The sequence below is a fragment of the Columba livia genome, chromosome 1 (genome assembly GCF_036013475.1).
Source record: "Columba livia isolate bColLiv1 breed racing homer chromosome 1, bColLiv1.pat.W.v2, whole genome shotgun sequence".
In the NCBI taxonomy this organism is placed as follows: domain Eukaryota; kingdom Metazoa; phylum Chordata; class Aves; order Columbiformes; family Columbidae; genus Columba; species Columba livia.
The window spans coordinates 160,065,849-160,087,756 of record NC_088602.1 but is presented as its reverse complement, the minus strand read 5'-3'; the positions used below and the strand labels follow the sequence as shown (position 1 = coordinate 160,087,756).

Genomic DNA, 21,908 nt, shown 5'->3' with positions numbered 1-21,908 from the left:
TTAATTTTTGCTCCAAAAGATGTGTTAGGGCTTATTTTCAGGGGATGTCTTATTTTTCCATAAGCAACAATCTACATTTGTTTTTGAATAAAAAATCAACAGTTATTCAGATATAGTCATGTCATGACATTCTAGAACATCATCATAACTCTCCGATCTGTGTGTGAGAGCCTGGCACTTGCCAACCCTTATTGTTTTGGATCTCATGAGGTCTTTTAAGTGTGATTCTTTTGGGGGAATCTGCTTTTCTTGGTGAAGGGTCTACCTGTCCTGCTGCATTCTGCTGCCAATTAATTTTACTCTTTTACATGTAGAGCTGCCTGGACACTATTTAAATTGATCTTTCTTATGAACTGTAACTAGGCCTTATTTTTAGAGTAGGGCTTATATTTCGAGCATCCTCAAAAATCCTGAAAAATCATGCTCAAGCTTATTCTTGGGGTAGATCTTATTTTCAGGGAAACAGGGTAGGTAGCTCTGCTTTCCTGTGATCTTGCTTTCTGGAAGCAGCCTGCTTAGAAGCTGACATAGGAAAACCCCAACAGAAACAGACTTTGCATATAAGAAATATGTACACACTCTAAATGGTGTTACTAGCAAATAGGACAAATCCACCTTTTCCATTGAATGACAGAATAAGAACAGAATTAGGATTTTGTACTTAACGCATCAGAATTTGGTCAAGAATTTGGATACTTTACTTGAACAAGGCAGAAGAGCTCTAGTTAAAATAATTATCAGCTCTAGTTAGAATAACTATTAGCAGCTTTTTTAAAGTTACCACTTTCTGCTGTCTGAAAAAGAAAAGGATTGCTAAATACTCCAACGCCAACACTGTTCTCAGCAGCAACCTATAGGGAAAAAAAAAAGTTGCGTTAGAAAATCTATAGGATATATAGTAAACGAAGCACTAAGCCACAGCAGACAAACTACAGCAAAGAAATATGAGGTAACATGGAAGACATAATCTAGAATGTAAAGAGATGCATACGTCTCTGACCACTTCCCAGTGCAGTGCACACTCCGCTTGGTGGAGGAGAATCTGTATCACTGGTAGTTCCTCCCTAAGCTGTACAAACACCCCTATCCATGCATGCATACCTTGTGACTCCAGCCAACCCCATCTCCTTCTGTGTCACTGAAAGAGCGACTGGAAATGTCCTTAAGCACTGATGAATTTTACAGTAACTGCAATAGATGAGGAAATGACCTGGAGATCTTCAGGGGGGTTGGCAGGTAATGAAAAAATTCTGACAATGTTAAAATTACATTATATAAATCTAAAGGTATGTCCTTTCCTGAGCACTGATTTTTAATTATCTCATTTCAAAGTAGGTACAGTAGAAAGGGTCCGGAAAGGCAAACTAACATTAAGAGAGACATGGAAACTCCCTTTTCATATGTGTAGTTGCAAGAGGACTCGCAAGTAAGCAAAAATTTGCATTGTAAAGGTGTCAGCTACATGCACCAACTAGCTATGAAGAGAAATCAAAATAAATGCTTACACAACGCACTGCTAGCTTCTAGACATAACTGCCACAAAGAGACATTACAGAAAAAAACCTTGGAAACATTTAAGGACAAGTTTACTATGCAGATAAGAAAGTACTATCCAAAATTCAAGTAGCTGCAGTTCACATTTGGAAGGAGTATTAGTTTTTATGCTTTGAATTATGATGATGACACCAATTATTTAAGTTCAGAAAAAAATCACGAGTGCAGAGCTTTACAAAATTGTCAATGATCAGGTGTCCAAAAATATCTATAACTCCCCAACATTTAATAAAATATCACTTGTCACTGCTATTTCTTTAAAAATGTGGTTTTATCATTAATGTAAAGAAATTAAGACTGGGCTGTTACAAACACATTGGAAACCCATATTCAAAGCTTATAAGCTTTGTTGATCTGTACTGTCAAGGTATTTACATGAAATAATTTAATAACAGGATGAAGTTGGGTACCCCAAAACAATGAAGAATTTTCACCTGTTTGAAAACCAAGAGCTGCTTTTAAATGACACAGACTCCAAAAATTAACCACAGAACCACAATAAATTGCTCAAGAGAAGGAAAACACGTAATGTTTCTTTTCAGCCACATCTGCCAGGTAGAAAAAGTGTTTCCACCCGAGTTGTTAATGAATCTGTGAGGTTGCTCATGGGTCAGGCAGTCAGGGCATCCACCAAAGCAGTAGGTAACATAACAGTACTTTGTTTGCCAACAGACTTTTATTCACTCATGAGAAAAGCCATGTGGTCCCTGTTAGACAGAAGTTGTTGGGTCACAAGTCACTTTTCTGAGTCAAATTCTGCTCTAAGATCAATGTTTCAGGCTCCAGCAATGGGAAGAATTGCCTGCCATATATACCAACAAAAGCCAAATTATTGCTAAAGTAAAACAAATGATTTAAAATGGTCCACAGTCTTCCCAGGGGAGATTCATACATAGAGCAAAGAACAGAATTTGCAAAACTTTAATGGTGAATTCCACACAAGTGCTACCGAGGTACTCAAAATGGCAAATTAAATTCTCTTAATGACTTGATTTGTCTGAGCAGATTAAATGGCTTAGAGTCTAAGTGTAATACCTTTCTCAAATAGTAGCTGAACGTTTTTCATGTTTTTTGTTTGTGTTTGTTTTTTTTAATAGCAGATGACTGGAGGCAGAAGATCAAAGGATAAACATTTCTGCAGCTGTGGATATAGTGGATTTTATCAACATGGCCATCACTACATTCACAATAAGCAACTTTCCCACAGCGGCAGGCATAATTACATTTTTACTTTCTGACACATGCACACCACCTTTACAAAGAATCACTGCACAGCCCTATTCTCAGTCTGGTCAACTTCAATGTTTTGTTATAGTTTTGTGCTGCATGAACTTACATGACACAGAATGAAGCAAATCAAACACATTATTTCACTTAATTCTTGACATTGACCTCTCCAAGGTTCTGATGAAAGAGTAAGTCAGGCGAAGAACTGCTTGGCCAGTATTGCCAAGGGGGCAGCAGTTCATTTCTGTCCACCTGAAGTCATTTATTGCTGAAGAGTTCAGAGATGGATGGGGAGTGCCTAATCTCAATGTAAACAAATTCCACATACAAAAGTAATGAAAATACATGCACGGATTTTGGCAGTAGATATTCACTGTGAATATCTAGGTAACAAAAAGTCTATGGGAAGGGAATGGAAAAGTATGACATGTTATTTCAGGAGATAACACTAGGTTACCTACCAGGATTAGGGAAACCAGGCAAAAGCATTTACAGACTACATCAAAACAGATATTCAGGTCAGAAAACTCCTTCTTAAACTAATTCAATTTAAAAACAAAGAAAGAAGTATGTAGCTACATGCTTTTCCGCATCTGGCTGAGACGATTTAGAAATCTATTTGTATTATCCAAAGTGCACCAGTGATTTGAAAGATAAAATCTCAATGAAGATGAAGAAGGATTTACATGGTTTTGAAAATTCTACCCTTTGCTTTTTACTTTCTACCACATGTCATACGCCAACAAGAATATCAAGAGAAGAAACTATGGTTCAGTCCAATCTTGGTTGGAAATTATTTAAACTAGATTTAAAAACTACTACTGTAAACAAATACCTGGCTAATATATTTTGCTATATGACAATGGTAATTAGTGAGGCCCTTCAAAACACACCTACCATAAACTCATACAATGTACAATAAGTCAGAATTCAAAATACTAAAAAGCATTCATAAAGCTTTTACCATAATTTCATATGTTGTTCCAGGGTTAAGACTGGTAAGAAGAACTTCCAAACTGTCTGGCTTTGTTGTGACCTGTGTATAAGTTGTCTGCATCCATGGGCAGACCTCTTTATATTTAACAATATAGGAGAGAATTCTCCCATTTGGATGCAGTGGTGTATTCCACGAGAGCAGAATCCCAGCAGAGCCCACTCTTTCACCTGCAAGAAGCACAGGGGGCCCAGGATCTAAAACAAAAACAAAAAACAACCCAAAAAGTAATAGCTTTATTTACATATATACACACACAAACACAAACATGTAAAACAGTTTTTAGTTACGTTTCCAGATAATGGCAACAACTTCACAGATTATATAAAGAAATTAAATCATTTGCCAATATAAACCAATTAAACTACTGAAAACTAACGTACTGTTGAATAAAAAGCTTTTCTTTTTCTTCCTGGCTAGAGTCCTGTTACAAAAATGATAACATGAACTTTAGAACACCAGGAACATTCTTCTATAAGAATGCAAAAAGTCTAGTGATAAGATCTTCATGGACAAAACAGAGTTTAATATCAATTTAATATTTGAGATATTCTAGCAGGCTTAATTTCAGTTCCTTTCCCTAAACCATTAAAAACCAAACTGCACTCTTTTATAAAACATGTCTGATATGGCTGCATTTTTCAGAAACGTCTCCAAAGTCTCCACTTTATATATAAATTGGGATATGAATATTATTATATGACACAATAGGAAATGTTTCTAAAGCTTATAAATTATTCTCCTTTACACATTTTTCTTTTTTCTTTTTTTTTTTTTAATTTCCCACCCCCCCTTTTTTTTTTAATAGCCAAGGTAAAGGATGAATGCAACTACAAGTCACATCCAGGGCTGCTTCTTAAAAATATCCAATAGAGAAACATTCATATTCTCAAATAATGCCTTGGACTCAGTGTGGGTTTTTATGGCTAAAGAAGATGAAAAATCCTAATGACTGTCCATAACTTTTTATAATTTCTCAGATACCATTGCGCATATAATAAACACAAAAAAGCACAGTTAAAAAAATAATCAACAAGATTTCATCAGTCACTCTTAACTCACTTGTCACATTTGTTGTCACTGTTCGACTGGCAGGTGAACTGTAGAGTGAAGAAGAAACTGCAGAAACTGTAACATTGTATGTTGTTCCAGGAATAGTATTAGAGAAGTCGGCCTGAAATAGGACATAGATTTATTTAAGTATTTTACCCAAAATTATCAACAACAACAACAAAACAATATATATATATATATATATATATATATATATAAAAGCACACCTCAAAAGCCAAAAGTTTAAGCAGTCTTACTGAAAGTGATCTGTTAATAAGCTTTTAGAAATGCAACAGTATATACAACAGTAAATATAGTAGTTTAGATGTTAGCTACAGTGCAGTATTTTGCCATCTTTTTTAACTACCATCTATGAGATTTGTATAACTTTCAATATTAAAGAACAACAAAATTAACTATTAATTTTATCACAGAATCACCTATCAGTGTATCTATAGAGGTTTTATGTATCATTGTTATCAAAGTACATATGAAACATCATAAAATTCCTTTTTGAAAATAATAATCACAAAAGCAGCCTGAAAAACAAGTTTCTAACACTTAAGCTAGCCCATCTTGTGAAATAAACATAACTATCAACATTTTAGCAAGTATCTACATAAAATACCTGTATCTTTGCAGTTCCAATAAAAAACAAAAGCAAAACCACCAGAACAGCCATTATTTCTGTAAATATTACTATATTTTCCAGAGAGCAGAATCAAAAAGTGCTCCTATTCCTTTTTGATGGCTTAGCAGTGAAACGTCACCTGCATTAATGATTTAAGCACAGGTCTTCCTGGCAAGTACACAATTAATGAGTCTGTATTACTCAATAGCTCTGCCCTTCCTTTGTTAAACTATTCATGAACCCTTGGATGACTGGCTGTATCTTTCTAGCAGACTTAAAAAAGAGTACATTCACTACCTGTTGTTAGGTAACAAACTCTGGATGCTGAAATTTGCTCTCACCAATTTTTCATTAATACCTGCATATTCATATTTGCATTAAATAGCTAAGGTGGCAAGCTTGAATTACTCATCAGCACAGTGAATAAGGAAAACCTGGCCATGCAAGTCCTGTAATAAAAGCACATACTTGATACTCCCTAACTCCAAGATCTAGGATAACAACAGAGCCATGATCAGGAATAAGATCCACGAGAAATCTGTCTACATGTCCATATGGTAGTCTCCAATACAGCGAAAAGGAACGTGCCGAAACATTGAAGAATTTAAGTCCTTCTGGCTTTGCAGGTTCTGAAAGACAATTGTGGAATGAAAGACAATTTAAATCACCCCCTTTACAAATATATTACTAGTTACAACTGAATATAAAAGCATCCAAGAACAGTTTACTTGCTACATGAAGGATAACTGTTAATTAGTCTGGATACAGCATTATATTATAGTATAGTTTCTATACTACCTCTGAGACTCAGTTGATAAACTCTGAGCTGTGCAGACACCCCCATTTGCAGCAAGGGAGCTCAAGTAGCTCTGCCCAGTGTCCTGTTAACAAAAAATCTCTGCACAATCCAAGTGTTTCTGCTCTTCACCACTACTACTCTCATAGCTGGTGCTATTGTCAAAATTCAACATACAGCTGGTACTTGTTCTGTTGCTAGCCACAGGGTAGTTAACTTTTCTAGAGTTTTCCTGTATTTGGTATCCCAGTAATTCCGTGAAGTCTAGTGAGTCAAGTCCCCCAAATCTGGATGTTTTATTCCTTTTATTAATCCCAAATTTTCACCCTACCCCTGTCAAATCATCTCACTTTCTTCTGCCCTTAAAACACACCTTTAAATCTGTATCACCATCTCAAAGTCTAACAATGAACCTGATTTTAGCTTCTTCAATAGCTCATTAAAACATTATCTGCCTTTAATATTGCATATATTATCCACCTGTGCAATCCATAGCCACGTGCATCTGTCTTCCTTCTGCTTTGGAAAATACACACAGCCAAGAACTGTCCCTGTGCTTATCTCCCTGAGTGAGCCCAGTCAACGACACTCTTTGTCACATTTGAGATTCACTTCTACCCTTGCATTCAGTCCTCTGGCTTCTTTACTAACACAGTTCTTCAGAATCCAAATGAAATCTTCTAGTATTGTTTATACACTAACATCATAGTATGAAGTTTGAATATCATATCACTTCTATCCTGAAAGAGCTCCACTCCTCTCTTATTTACTGTAAAGCTGTTTAGATTATCATATATTTCATGAACTCTTTACACTGACTATTAAGTTGCAAAGTCATTTCAGTATACTCCAGTTTTGCCATGAAATAATCTGAAATATTACTATATCCAAATATTATATTTAGATTTTATATTCAGTCCGTATTTGTCTTGTATGCATGATTTCTAACTTGCTGTTTTATTTTAATAATAACAGAAAAAACGAAAAATCAACAAATGTGGAGGTGTGCAAGTGTACCCAAGAGCGTCAATTCTTCCTTTTAGTATACTTTCATAAATTTGAAATCCTACCATTATCATCAGTAGTATTATTTCTATGGATCTCAACTTCCTTTAAATCTGAATTTTATGCTTATAGAGGTCTTGTTATACAGACCCATGATTACGCTCTGAGTGTACAGTTATCACAATACTTAAATCATCTCTTTACCTCAGTTCAATTCCTTTTGACACAGCAGCAGAAAAGAACATAAAAATGTCCACATGGAAAGAGAAATTTAGTCCCATGAAGGTCATGTTTTTCCTACTAGTGTTCTATGACTGAGAATTATCCTTCCCACTGATGCACAAAAAAAAACACCCTAGTTCTACCATTCTGCAGACTTAACCACATTATCAGAGAAGGCGCATGTGTGTGTGGTTCACTGGAGCCTCACTGCACATGCTTTTCTATCATCCTCCTCCCAGTTTCATGTGCACGGATACACACGCTGCTCTCCAGCAGCGCTCAGCCTATTAGTGTAATGTATACAGCCAGTATATTTGTGTAAAGCATAGTCAGAACATTTTGCTGTAAATTTCACGATTTCACGTACAAAAATAATACTCAATACCTGTGATATATATATATATATATATATATATATATATAAAATGAGTGAGTGGACTGAAAATTGGTTGAGGTTGAACAAATATATCAGCTAATATGGAGTGAAAAATACAACAACATGTTAATTTTTCCCAAAATTAACCATCATAAACCAGCAGGCTCAGGATTGCAATGTAATCTCAGTATATTTAAGCAAGACGAAGCACAGTTAGCTCAACTAAACTGACTTAAATCTTCCCTGTATTTAAAAAAATGTATTAATTGCAAGTAAAGTATTATAGCGTTGCGGTCCTAGTTTAAAAGATATACGAGATTTTTTCTTATTAATTTTACCTTCAAGACACTACCTCAAAACAAATGTAAGGATTTTCGTCCCCATATCACTTTATTTTAAAAGCTCTCTAACCTCTTGCTTCAGTCTCCCTAACAAAGAAGCACGAACAGTTTGTCAAGCACTGATCCAAAAAGCAGACATACAAATGTCATGACATTTGGTCAAAGTAGTCAATCAATGACAAATTCCAACACTTCTCAGGTCTCTCTCATATGGCCCTGTCATTGCCACAAAAAAATCCCTATGAAAAGTAGTACAGGAAAGTAGTAAGAGAAATTGGTTGAGGTAGTTCTGGTGCACCTTTCTCCTCTTGAAATTTCATCTGTATTTTACATTATTATATTACGGTGAATTTCAGACGTGTCAGTATTGAGATTTTACCCCACTACATTTTAATCACTAATCTAACAAAAAACAAAGTACTTGAATGGAATAGTTTACAATATGAAGCTTTACCAACATTTGTAAACCTGTTTAACTTGACTCACTGAAAAAAAACAACTGAAATCAGATATGGTAAAACTCAGTTCATGGAAGGTCTTTGGAAGATATACCTGAAAAACAATGAAAATGGTTAAAGTGGTCAAAGGAAAAGCAGCACTACTAAAGAAATTATGTTTCTGGTGGTGCAGCACTAGATTCAGATTGAATAGGGCATAAGTAATATATGTCCACAGCCGCAGCTAGATATAACATGATCTCTTGATATTCCAGTGTTATTCTACAACGTGAGATGTACAAAGTTAAATGTGTGCTGTTATTGACAGCTACCATCCACTGGTGAGGAGAGAAAGCAAGAAACCATACAGACCTGTTACAATTTCAATGAAAGCAGAAGCTCCTTCAATATTTCCTCTAAGTCTTTGCAGTGTGAAATTATAAATGCCCCCAGCAGTCAGGTCTGTAATGCTGTAGTCAGTCAGTGCTCCTGGAATCCTGAACTTCTTTATAAAAGTGTCATTTGATAAAGATGCTTTGTAAGAGGTGAAGTTAGTCTTGGTTGGATTCCACACTAAAGTTGCAGAGGAAGTATTTACCATTTTTAATGCCAGACCACATATTCCAGCAGGTTCTACAGTAAAAATTATTCAGATTGATAAAGAAAAAGTTAATGCATAGTACTTAAAATATAAGGAAAGTACACTCTTTAAAAACAAGTAGGTTTTATTTAAATTAATTAAGGCCTCACAAAATCATGAAATATTCATACAAATTCAAGAAATACTTCTAAAAAAATACTATAGTAAGCAGTACCATTATGCTGCACAGGGTAAAACCTGGGGATGTACCTCTTACGTCTACTATGTATTACAAAGAAAATTTCAGACTTATCAGATCTTCTGAAAGAACAGTAACATTGCTCACTGGTGAAACTGAATGAGAATGGAACACTTTGTAAACAGAAGTTGATATTTTACTCACTTAAAATTTTTCTAAAATACATCATAGGCAATAGAATCTTGGAAAACTGTTCATCTCTTCACCTAGATACGCAGTAAATTGCATTGTCTCAGTGATTAACCCTTTTTTACATTTTAAATATCTTTTTTTGATATATTACAATTCCTAAAATCACAGCAGTCACAGCTATTACAAATAGCACTTCCATTCATCTGTGCAGCATAGCCACAGAGAGAAAAGAAAGATGTTTCCATTCCTCCTAAAAAAGTGAATCTTCCAGATGATTGATTTATCTTTCTTGAAGCTTTCTGAAAAATACTAATGAGCATAATCCCATTAAGGGCTGGATTATTCAGCATGTAAAAAATCCTAAATGCTTGCCACTGAAAAGAATAAACTCTCCATAATCTAACTACATACTGGACTCATTCACAACACTCTTGAAAACATTTACTTGAGAATAAAAAGCAACTTCAGGACCATGATGATGACGATGATGACTATTCTGTTGCATTTTTCGTTAACAAGAATCTGCAGGACTAGAACTGGGTGTTATTCAGTTATTTGCTCATCTTTGAATACTTAAGTGCAGAGACTCCTTGACTGTTAATGGGGTTAATGAGTTATAGTTCAAACAAACCACAGAAAACACATAAAAGAAGGGAGGTGATCCATGACATGCATGTGTAGAAATCTGGGAGTTGATTTATTTTCTGATTACATTTGGCTGCTCTTTGTCTGCTTTCGCAGTCTGGAATCCAATATAAATCCATTCCTTCAAATCTCTGCCACTAACGAACTCCCCTCTTATGCTTTATCACAGGAGCATTGGAAAATCCATGTTTGCTCAGAGACAAAAAATGAGTGCAGGATACAGAGTAATTTTCTAGACCTTGTTAACCTGGTTGAAGCATAATGCCTCTTACTCTTTAAAGCATTCTGTGGCCTTGTACAGGAGCAATCCTCCAATCTTGAACCATGGGCTTGCAAGAATTTATGAGATGCAGAAACAATAGTAAACAAAATGCACGGTAATTCTTAAAGTATAGGATGCTGTTCTGGCCAGATCCTATTCTGTCAAACATTCCAGAATTTTGTGAGTTCACCCTTTTTTTTTTTTTATTTCAAACAGGTATCTGCAACTATGTCTACAGATTCCTCAGCTTCAATCCAGCAAGTTATGTACAAGGCTCCTGTTCAAACAGCTCTCACAAGAGGAAGCGGAACTTGCCACCCAAAGTTAAAGTTTCACTTTGAACCACGTGAACCTTTTGAGTCACATATATACAAGGATATAAATATCTTAGAACATTCACTGTTTTTCAAAAAGAAAAAAAAGACAAGTCGTAAGGCGTTTCCTTACTTGTGATGACTTTTTTCTCCACAGCCATAGAGGAATCCAAGCCTTTAACTGTCCTCAACTGAAAAAAGTATTCTGTCCCAGGGGCCAGATTTTTCACTACAGCTCTGCTGTCGTAAACTGTTCTGGTAAGCAGCTTTTCATTATTCGTGAGATAATATGAAAGCTATGGAAGAAAAATAATTTTTTATATCAGACTATTTCACATCATAAAAGTAATGTTCAGAGATTCAAACTACCTGTTTATATAAAAATATTTCTGATGTTTTCCGTATTTTAAAGAAAAAAAATGTCAGGGGTATAGCTTAAGCTTTATATTATGTTCTACAAGATTGATCCACTACTTACTTTAAGATTCCTTAATAGCCCAGTGGTGAAAGCAGTGACTTTAATCTTTAAAAGTAGATGAAGGAAGCAAAATTAAGTCATGCCTTACAGGTGACATGTTTTTGCTCTTGGAAGAAAGATAATGAAATGTACTCCGACTGCTCAGTCACACAACTGTACTGATGAGCCATACAATTAACTACAAGACAGAATGAGAATAGCCGAGGGGTAGAAGACGAGCCTATGGATTAATCAAAAGTGTGAGGTTGGGGTTTCTTTGATTCTAAAATGGAGACACTTCTGAAATCTGTGTACATTTCTGGCAAAGGAAAAAAAATAATCAGACAAAACAAACCAACAAATACCCAGAGGTGAGATTCTGGAAAGAGCCCCAAGGAATAAGCCGCTCAACTCTACTCCCTGCTAACCTTGAAAACTCACTTGTGTAGAGCCACTGCAGAGAATAAAAGTGCTGGAGATACCAAGTAATTGAAATTTGGGCACTTAAATCCTAGAAGCTGTGAGGATTCCTTCTGACCTCCCAGGCAACTATAAGGTGAGAAAAACATTTCCTGAGATAGTCCTTTCTGTGGACACAGAAAGCTGCAACTGCAGCTTGTTTCGTGTCTGCATTAGTGACAGGCAAGATGCATGTTGTGTCTGCCCTGCAGAGGAGGTTCTAGAGAAGCATCTCCAGCATATGCACATGGTTTTCTCAGTTAGTACTAAGAGACTGAGAAGGTTTGCAGCTGCTGATATCAGTGTGTCCTGTCCTGCCTCCTGTTGTTTCCTCCAACAGAAAAGGGATATTCAACACATGGTAGTGACCTGAAAGCACTTCGGTTCAGCTGCTATTCATTTGGGGGAGAATGATCCAGTTGCCCTCTGTATATTTTACCAGCACAGTACCTGTTAATGCACACTAAATCTTGGAGGCTGTCATCACCTTATTAGAATTACAGCACTGCAAAATGCTAGAAGCAAAGCTATAGATTAAAGATTTACCTCTAGTATGAACAAGTTAGGAAAATACCTTTTGTGCACTCTTTGCTCTACAAACTACAATATATTGCATAGAAAGTTGGTGAGCTGGGATAATTAATTTTAAATGATTAGTAAAATGATCCCTTTTATGCAGGTGCACCTTACTAAGCAACCAGTCTACTGAAGCCTTTCTCATTAAAGATTTAAAGATAAGCTCATTTATTCAGACAAAGCACTGTCTAATGTGCCTGCTTGCTCTGAGATGCTGAACAATAATACTGTGCCATAAAGATCAATATTACGGATGACAATTACTTTCCACAGGATGGTAAAAATAACCTGACCACATACAAAAGTAGATTTGAATTGGTTCAAAACATGAACAAGAGATCTTAATTTAATTTTAAAATTTATAAAAATACTCCAGTCTACATCAGCAAATTGTGCTGTGCAAGGTGAACTGGCTACTCTCATTTATTCAGATCAATGAAGTTTTACACTAATGAAGAGACAAGAAATGTCAAGAAACTATACTAATACACAGATTTCTAGTTTTAGGTAAGGATACAATTGAAGTCATGGGGATGTCATTGAATGCAGTAATATTGAGGTATAAACAGTGTAAGGCCATTAAAGCAAAGTACTTTTTCACATGGTAGTGCTACATACTAAAGAATATCCTAGTGAAGTAAGTCCACCATACAGGACCGTACCTTGAAATCTTTATTGATTCAAATTACATGTTTAAAGAACAGATTACTGCCACCGTTTTATTGACTGCACGACCGTGTTCATACAGTGACTGCAAAATGCAAGGGATAATACAAGGCAGACTGAAAAAGACAGGGTACAAAGGAGAGAATGGTTGAATGTCATAGTGAAACAGGATCCACAAAGTATTTAGATGTGACTGCAGATTGTTTCTGAGCAGAGAACTGAACGAATAGAAATAACTCTGGATTTTGTGCCAAATGTTGCAAAGAATATTATTTGAACCACAAATGGTGAAGAACCACTCTGTAATACCAACCATGAAGTATTAGGACTCAGCTTCTTTGTAAGCATAAAAAGTCCAACACAGTGACATTTAATTAGAACAGGAGAAATACTTGAAAATTATCAAGCAAATTGAAAGAAATCATGAGCAGCACCCAAAAGCGTCATGGTATGAAAAACACTGAAATGCAACTTTAATACATAAAACACCACTCAAAAAGTTTGTAGAGGGAATGTAGAAATAGCAAAATCATTTGAACAGTAAAGATAATTACTTTAACAAAATATATCCTTAAAAACTGGACATCATGTAAAACAAGAAAAATAAAAACTATGAACTTACCTAATTCATGCAAGCTAAATTAAGAAGCACAAGGAAGCAGGAAGAAGCAGAAAGACGGGCCAGCAGGCCAAAAGATACTGACAAGTGACTTGAAAATGGTATAACAACTAATGAAAACAATAATTTAAACATACAATAAGCTTATCTGGGTGTTGGGGAGGCCAGTAGCTGACCAAAGTACAAAGGGCGAACCCAATATAGGGACATCAATATGAGAAATAGTAACTAAATCTTTTGTTTCTGTGGCCAAGAATGTTTCCACACCAGAAAACAGTCACTCCTTTTCTTCTGTATGTCCAGTTTCAATCTATCACTCAGGAAATCCCTAAATTGCTTAGTGCCCAAGATATGGGAGTTATCAAATGTTTGCAGTTCTGACTTTTAAATTGCTACATTAAAAAAAAAAAAAAGTTTTATTCTGGAAATTTCTAAACAAAAAGTTAGATCCTTCTATCTAGATTTTTTTTTTTTTGCCATTTAATTAAATTGTTTTACAAATTTGAAAAAACTAAGAAAAAATATTACATTGCAGTTCCATTCAGCCCTTGACCTGTAATCTTTCTTATTGCATACTAGATGAAAATGAGTTTTTGAAAGCTTTTAAAAGCCTAATTTTATAATATTTTAAAAAAAAACCTTGTGTACTATGAAGTATGTATTTAGCTGATCTTCTCCCATAGCAGTATTTCCCTCCCATACTTGTGTGGGTTATAAGTACAAATATTTATTGTTAGGTTTGCAGTACATACAGGATGATAATTTCATTGCTAAATTTTTAAAAAAAAGGATATAAAGGATTGCACTGGTTTCTTCCCATTCTTATCTCACCTGAAACATATCATATCCTCCTCTTGGTAGTTTCCAGGAAAAATACACTGTGTTTTCCTCTTGCCCAAACACCTGTAAATCTGACGGTGGATCAGGATCTGTGGTAAAGATAGGAGTGGGTGCAAAATTTATTATCAAAATGATCTGTATTAATTTGAGGAAAATTAACATCTACAGAAGACACTGCTGTATTTCATTATTTTACACTTCAGTGTAGAAACAGATTTCATTTTGGACTTCAGAAGAATGTAAAAATCAATCAAATTCACCTCTACATATTAGCAATAAAATCAGAAATAAAATCACTGTTTATACATTTTTATGAAAAAGTTCCATCATGCTAATATTACTGCTGTTGCAGCTACTGGCAGAATCCCATTAACTACAGAGGAAACTTGTTTGTTTTTTAATAGCTTTTATTTACTTAGTAACTTTTAAGGATGTTTAGATTGAAAAGACATATACATTAATTCGGCCATTATTAAGAAACATTGATTTGAGAAGGAATAGCTTTTCTTAGAGGCCACCTTAAAATGTAACAATTCTAATTATCTGAAGTCATGAAAAGTTACTAATAAACCATGAACCTACAGGTCCTAATCTTGAGGATGGTGGGGCGACTTCTTTTTAATCCATTGGCTGTCACAATGCTGATTAAGAAATCAGTGCCCGGCAGAAGACTCTCAAATTTGTGCATTCTACAAAGATTAAAGAAAGAGGTTGTTTTCTTTAGGATTTTTAAATTGCCTGTATATTCATATGTTAATTCTTTACAGTATTATGGGTATTATTTATACATGATGTGTGTATACATATGTATATGCTGTCAGTGGAAAATGATTTTAGTATGATAAAATCTTAAATAGAATGTGTCACACTACGGTTCACAGCAAGTTCAAGTACTGTAACAGAAAGTCTTAAAGGATTAAATATCCAGAACAACAGACAGGTTCTACTGGTGCTCAATCCAGTACAGTATTTTGTTTGCTCCTCTTTGCACAAACACATCTTATGATATTTGTATTTTGTTAAACAATGTAACTCTTTATCTTTTTTCACGTGGGTAATGTACATCAATTAAAACTTCAAATGCATACCACATATAAGTTACACTGCTACTTATTTTAAATATACAATGAAACATCTGGTTTGAGTTCATGTCAGTTATTTTTAAATGTAGTCTTCATACCTTGCACTAGAAGATAGCATTTTCTCCTCATTGAAAACTTTACTGTTTATTGAAATAATGTATCCATCAAACGTATTTTGGGCTGGTGGCCAGGTAACAGTTATTGATTCAGAGTCTCTGCTATAGTTCAGATATTCCACAGCGCTTGGTACTGTGTGACAATTAAAAAAAAAAAAAAAAAAAAAAAAAACAAACCTCTGTTACTTTAAAAATACATTTAAAATGCATTACTTTATGACAGGGCTCATGTCATCAGAATGGAATAAAAACTCTATATACATGTGGCCAGCCACAGGTAACAAACAGAACTCAGAGGGCTCACAGGAACACAGACAGCACCAAGACTCCTGTCCTGTTCCCCTTTCTGGTTGAGAGAACAGAGGTCCACTAGGAAGAATACTTATATACATGTGTACAAGGGGGCTTCCCAGGTCCAAAAAGGGGACACCCTTGTGCTCTTGCCCTTAGAGATACACAGATGCTATCACGCCCAGAGCTGGCCCACTCAACCCCTTGTTCCCAGGCCACTTCACCCACCCACCAGCTCACCTGGCTGGATCTCACCAGCACTCACACATTCAGTCATGTTGTGATCACTTAAAAGAAAGAATCCTGTCTGCAACTGCTAACATAAAGGTATGTAAATCCTTTCAGTTTTAGGTTGATCTGCTCATATAATAAAGATAAGACTGGCTTGCGAAACACTTAATCACAAAGTACAAACACTACTGACTTTGCAGCTTTAGACCTTTTGAAGCCCACACAATTATTCGAGTCTTGCTTTAACACATATCTCAAAACTGTTGAATAAAGTGTCCTTTAGCTGAATGTTGTTCATTATATGCTAAAAGGATTATGTAATGTGATATGCAAATGTGTAACCAATTGGCTTTTCAGGACTGCCCCAAGTAGTGGTAAGATTTTGTATATAATGGCTGTTACTTTTCTTGCTGGCATGCTGGTCAGTGAGAGAACATCATAAAACCAACTTAGTTCTGAACATCTGAGTGTGTTCAGTGTGCAAGTGTCAGTTACTGGGGTGTACGGCTGCTTGAGTAGTTATGAAGTTAACTTTGGTAGCTCATTGTACACTGTAACCATATTCAAATTCACAGTTTTAAAGTACACAAGCAGTTAAAGAATAAGAAAAATAACAATGACAGAGAATAAGGAGAAAATGGTGAAGATTGTTGAATTACTTTCCTCTATTTGAGACAAAAAAAAAAAAAAAAGAAACTGTACATTAAAGCAAGACATATACATGGAGCAAAACAAATGCTGAATTTGACAAGACTGTGGTCTCACCTGTCTCTATCTCCTTTGTCACAGAAATGCTGTCTCTGAAACCTTCCTTTTCTGTTCGAATTGTAAAGTTGTACAGCTTACCAGGAGTAAGGTTGGAAAATGTTGCTGTCTCTTGCTTGACCTTCTGGACCTAGAAAACCGAATACAGCTTTCACAGAACTGCTTGCAAAATTTAGTTGTATTATGTAAATGGTACCTCCATCTATTCTAATAGGAGACACAGCTTTTAATTTAAGCTCTGATTCCTGCATCGCCTACACACAAGTGGACTTTTAAAAAGCATACCCTGAAAGCATTTGCACAATTTATACATGTGACTTCGTATTGATGAAAATCTCCATCAGCACGGTCCCAAGCAATCTGTATTGAAGTGTTTGTAATGTCACCTTCTCGTACATTGAGTGGAGCTGCCAGACCTACAGAAGAACATAAAAGACATTACTGTTCAGTCCAACACTTTTTATATCTCCTGTGGAGACATAATGTGAATACAATCAGTAAAACAAATAGAGGGCAAAATCTCATCTCAGGCGTGCAAACACATGGACATTCCAATATAGGAAAATGGAGAAAGAACTAATAGATAATATTGCCGCTATTCAAAGAAAATTGCTTTCTTGCTTATCTTAAAATCACGTGGGACTGAACATATATTTCTTCATGAGGACAGAGCTGGCACTTCTAGGAAGGAAAAAATCTTCCAGAATGAAGTTAATCCCTCCAATACCATCATCATAGGGTTCCAAATGTACCTGAGTTTTGTCAAACAGCTCAGCAAAACAGGGTAGACCAGGCAAGACAAATACACTTTCTGCCTAATTAGTATAACCTTGTATGACACAATACAGATCACATTACAGAGGACCTTCCATTCTTCTCTGCATCTCTTGCATCCCCACTACAGCTGTTTCTGGCTGGAACACACCAAAATTTACACTTTTTCTAATAAAAACTGTATACAGGTGAGGGGTTAGTGGGTATGGGGGTTTTTTTCTTCCAAGTTTTTGATCCTCAGAAGCGACAGACCAAAACTAAGTTTTCTAAGGTAGTTTCACAGTAAATTTAGGAAATGCTTTCATAAAATCAAAACGCAAGTTCCTATTAAAACCTTATTTAAAAAAAAAGCAGCTTTCAAAGTTTTCACTATTTGGGGAAGAATTTTCCTGCCTTGTCCTCATTGTCAACTTCTTTCTTCCTTGCTTGTTTTTATCTTTTCTTATTTTTCCTTTTATAACATTTCTACTCTGAGAGAAACAAAGTAGAAAAGAATTTCAAAGAAAAAAGATAAAGCATGAAAATAAAAGCTTCTGGAAGTATAACTAGGATAAGTATAGGAAGTATAGGAAGTATAACTATCATAAATAATAGGAAAATCATAAAACTGACTTTTAGCCAGTATTTTTAAACATTTTTTTAATCTATATTAAGTACCTTTTTTTAAAGCCTTGCTAGAAGGACTACCCCTGCCATAATGCTTTTTAAAATGTCTTTGTTATTGAAGTTATTATCTTGAAAAATGGGAACATCGGTGCTGTCATTATTTGCTCAAAGATGCACTGGGAGGAATAAAATTACTAATTTCAAATACAGAAATAATTTCATGGATATTCCTCTTCTTGAGTAGAATAAACAGTATAAATGTGGTTTCTTTCCCACAAGGACAAAAATTTAATAATGCCTAAATTCCAGAAATACTTGTTAGACATTTTTATAGACTTGATATAAAAAACAAAAAACGACACAGTTTAGAAGGTTTAGAAACTATAAGGGATAGTTACAGTCTTGTTTAAAAGTCAGCTAGTATTAGTATAATTACCAATTTCTTACACACATATATCAAGATTATTTTTAAATAGCCTGCTTTTCTACTGCACTGAAATCAAGTTAAAAGGCTTTACAAATCAATTAAATATGGTGCAATTTTCTAGGAATAAACTTGAAATACTCACATGTTTTTACACCAGATACATGGTAAAAGGAGCTCAACATTGTTCCACTTTTTGTGGAAATACAGAAATCATATTCTGTTCCTGCAGTAAGGTTTTCAATTGTTATTTTACCATCACTTTTTAAAACGTATGTCGCATTAGGTCCTCCTTTACTTGCAACATATATGCCATCAAATACTCCAATATCTGGCATGCGAACAAATAACACCACTGCATGGCTATAAAGCATGTAAGGAACTACAATTTGAACAGGTTTTGGCTCTAAAAGAAGAAAAAAAATTGTCACATGTTAAAATTGTTGAAAATAAATTCAGGGAAAACCGTGCAATAAATCTGAAGCAACTGCCCTGAGAAATATGCCTCCCCAGTGCAAACAAATAGCTACCATAAAACACATCATTGCTCAGAAACCATAACAACTAGATCTTTTTAGGTGCTTAGTACTGGAATCCTAAGAGCATTTGACAAATGATTTAGGAATCATAGCAAGTTAGCTTCCCAAAGATATCAGTGAATTACCTTTTTAGCTACAACAGCACCTAGATTGTAAGTCAAGATAGTTGAAAAAATACACAGAAAGATACATCTGGACAGGGAGATGAGCATGGAGAATGAGATACATTTGATGGATGCAATATTGGTGCATTTCATATTCTTACAGCTGGATCTGACAGCTGTGAAAAATCCTATCTAGAATTTTGTGTCATCTGTGCCTTGAATAAGGTATTAAATCTAATCCTATATAAAAAATTCTGAAAAAGACTAAGTCTGCTACCCTCCAAAATACTGCAGTCATCCAGAAAAAATGACAACGCAGCATTTCACATATCTATAACCTGACAGCTGCAGCCTTTATATACCACATGTAGAAGTGAATCCTGCCCATTCCTTTCACATATGCAAAAACTGCATAGCGTGCCAAAAGCATTTCAACATCTTGGTAAACTATGACTAACAGGAGAGACCCTTCAATAAACAATGTAAAGCTTTTACCTTTCAGCTACTACTACTTCTACCTCTTAAAAATTTTTCCCAGCACCCTCTCACCAGTACCAGGGCAATTTCTCTCTCACAGTCCACAGAACAACTAATGCATCTCCAAAAACAGTCAGTCTGTTTCAACCATTCCAATATTTTGTTATTTCACTGCAAATCAGTGATTCAGTTCATTTCTTCTGTCAGTGGGAACAGGATTCCTTACTGTGGTCCTCCCCACAGTTAAACAATATTCAGCACTACCAATGTTTTTTCCCAAGGCTCCACTTCTTTGGAAGTTAACAGCATCTGCTTTGCTGTTAACAATTAGGATTGGTTCGATACATTTCACATTGTAGTTTTGATCTTTGGCTATTAAGCAAATCGACTTGTTCTACCAAATCTGTTAGATGATAGTAATGATAATGAGACGGATGTTGTGTGTATTATAATCTGTAGTCTCCACAGTTAAAAGATATCTTACTTAAAGTGCATTGAATGGTCTTCAGTTCACTCATATTTCCATTATTTACACTTGCCACTGCTATTTCGTAAGCCATTCCAGGAATTAGGAGATCAATCTTAAATTCTTCTGTATTGCTTACTAAAAACTTCATGGTGTCACCAATGTCTGCAGTCGGCTTCACCTGAATGAAGGATTCCTGACCCTCTTGTGGCAGCTTCCAGTGGAGGATGACACTCTCTTCTTGTACATCCTCTGGGTGAATGTAAACGGCTGTAGGTGGACTGACAGCTTGATCAGAGAAAAATATGTCAGTATAAAACCACAGACCAAACTTACTATTAATCACTTCCCAAAGTTGACTTTTGGTTTATTTTTTCTTCTAAAAATTTCATTTGTTTAAAATTATTTCTTAAAATAGTTTGCAGACAACTACCTGTTACAGGCCAATTCTGCTTTCTGTTTTCTCATAACAAATAGGAACTTATTTTACAAGTATATTCTGTTCCATTGGATATATACAGATTAACAAAGACGACACAATCTGAGTCACAGTACCTGTGATCAGAAAAACAAATTAATCTGTCTTTACCTACATAATTTGAGACATCATGGTAATGTTTCTTCTTTGCTGAAATTAAATATACAAACCATAAATATTTATCAAATAGAATGTTGCTTCTCTAGCACATATTAATGTGCTGTAAGTGAGTGAGTGAGTAAATAAATAAGGGGATAGGTAAATTCACCCTTTTAGAAGGTTCTGAAGGTTAGAATCAGTCAACAGAGTATATAGAAAAGAATCTCTCTGACTTTCCCCCAGTACATCTCAACAAACAGCAATCTGTACATGGCCTTAAAAATACCTTTGTGCCTTATATTTTCAATTTAAACTCTGTCTAGTGAAATAAAGCCTCCAGAAAATGGATACATCACCTGTTGTGATTAATATAGGCTTCTCATGGCAGCTTAGAGTTCCTTTTTCTGCTACATTCTGTAAATATACATGATACTGATGATAAGGTTTTACATTTCCTATTACTATCGAAGTCTTGCTTTTTTCAACCGGCAACTGTTCCCAAATGTTGGTTTCAGTATCCAAAATATTGATGAGGTAGTAATGAAAATAAACACTGGATGAATGCTGTGGAGGCTTCCACTTCAAATGTATTTCTGCAGATGAAACATATGTAGCCTCTAACTTCTGGGAGTGCAACGGTCCTATGGATTAAGATTAGGAATAGAAATAGGATAATAGCTTCTGATATCTTTTACCAATAACTGGTTTTTTTTATTATTTTTCCCAAATACAGCCTGAAAAGCTAAAAGTACACACTGACATAAATGCTAAATAATGTTAGAGCAAATTAAACAAAGCAACTTTGCTGTACATCTGTTATAACATTGATCTGCAGGGGTATATTCTCACTATCTAACTGAGGTTTTCCTAATCACTCGGTTCTTTATGAAGAACTCAGTCTCCTCACTTGGGTCCTCTCTCTTGTATGTCAGTCAGATCAGAAACATTATCAAAGATATATGGCATGAATTACCCATGATGGTTAAAACCTGGCCCTAATGAACTAATAGG

General features: G+C 35.2%; 1 protein-coding gene across 4 annotated transcripts in view; it reads right to left on the bottom strand.

Annotated features, from left to right (window-relative positions):
• PTPRQ (protein tyrosine phosphatase receptor type Q) overlaps window positions 1–21,908 on the bottom strand; it is a 135,993-nt gene that overhangs the window by 106,197 nt on the left and 7,888 nt on the right. For all 4 annotated transcript variants that reach the window (XM_065041380.1, XM_065041391.1, XM_065041399.1 and 1 more), the window contains 14 exons: window positions 21,254–21,538; window positions 20,339–20,608; window positions 18,880–19,140; window positions 17,216–17,346; window positions 16,931–17,060; window positions 15,626–15,776; window positions 15,028–15,134; window positions 14,437–14,534; window positions 10,962–11,124; window positions 9,009–9,269; window positions 5,928–6,088; window positions 4,838–4,949; window positions 3,746–3,972; window positions 782–851 (listed from right to left, as the gene is read on the bottom strand). In XM_065041380.1, the coding sequence (XP_064897452.1) occupies window positions 782–851; window positions 3,746–3,972; window positions 4,838–4,949; window positions 5,928–6,088; window positions 9,009–9,269; window positions 10,962–11,124; window positions 14,437–14,534; window positions 15,028–15,134; window positions 15,626–15,776; window positions 16,931–17,060; window positions 17,216–17,346; window positions 18,880–19,140; window positions 20,339–20,608; window positions 21,254–21,538 (2,427 nt within the window). The remainder of the gene's footprint in view (window positions 1–781; window positions 852–3,745; window positions 3,973–4,837; window positions 4,950–5,927; window positions 6,089–9,008; window positions 9,270–10,961; window positions 11,125–14,436; window positions 14,535–15,027; window positions 15,135–15,625; window positions 15,777–16,930; window positions 17,061–17,215; window positions 17,347–18,879; window positions 19,141–20,338; window positions 20,609–21,253; window positions 21,539–21,908) is intronic.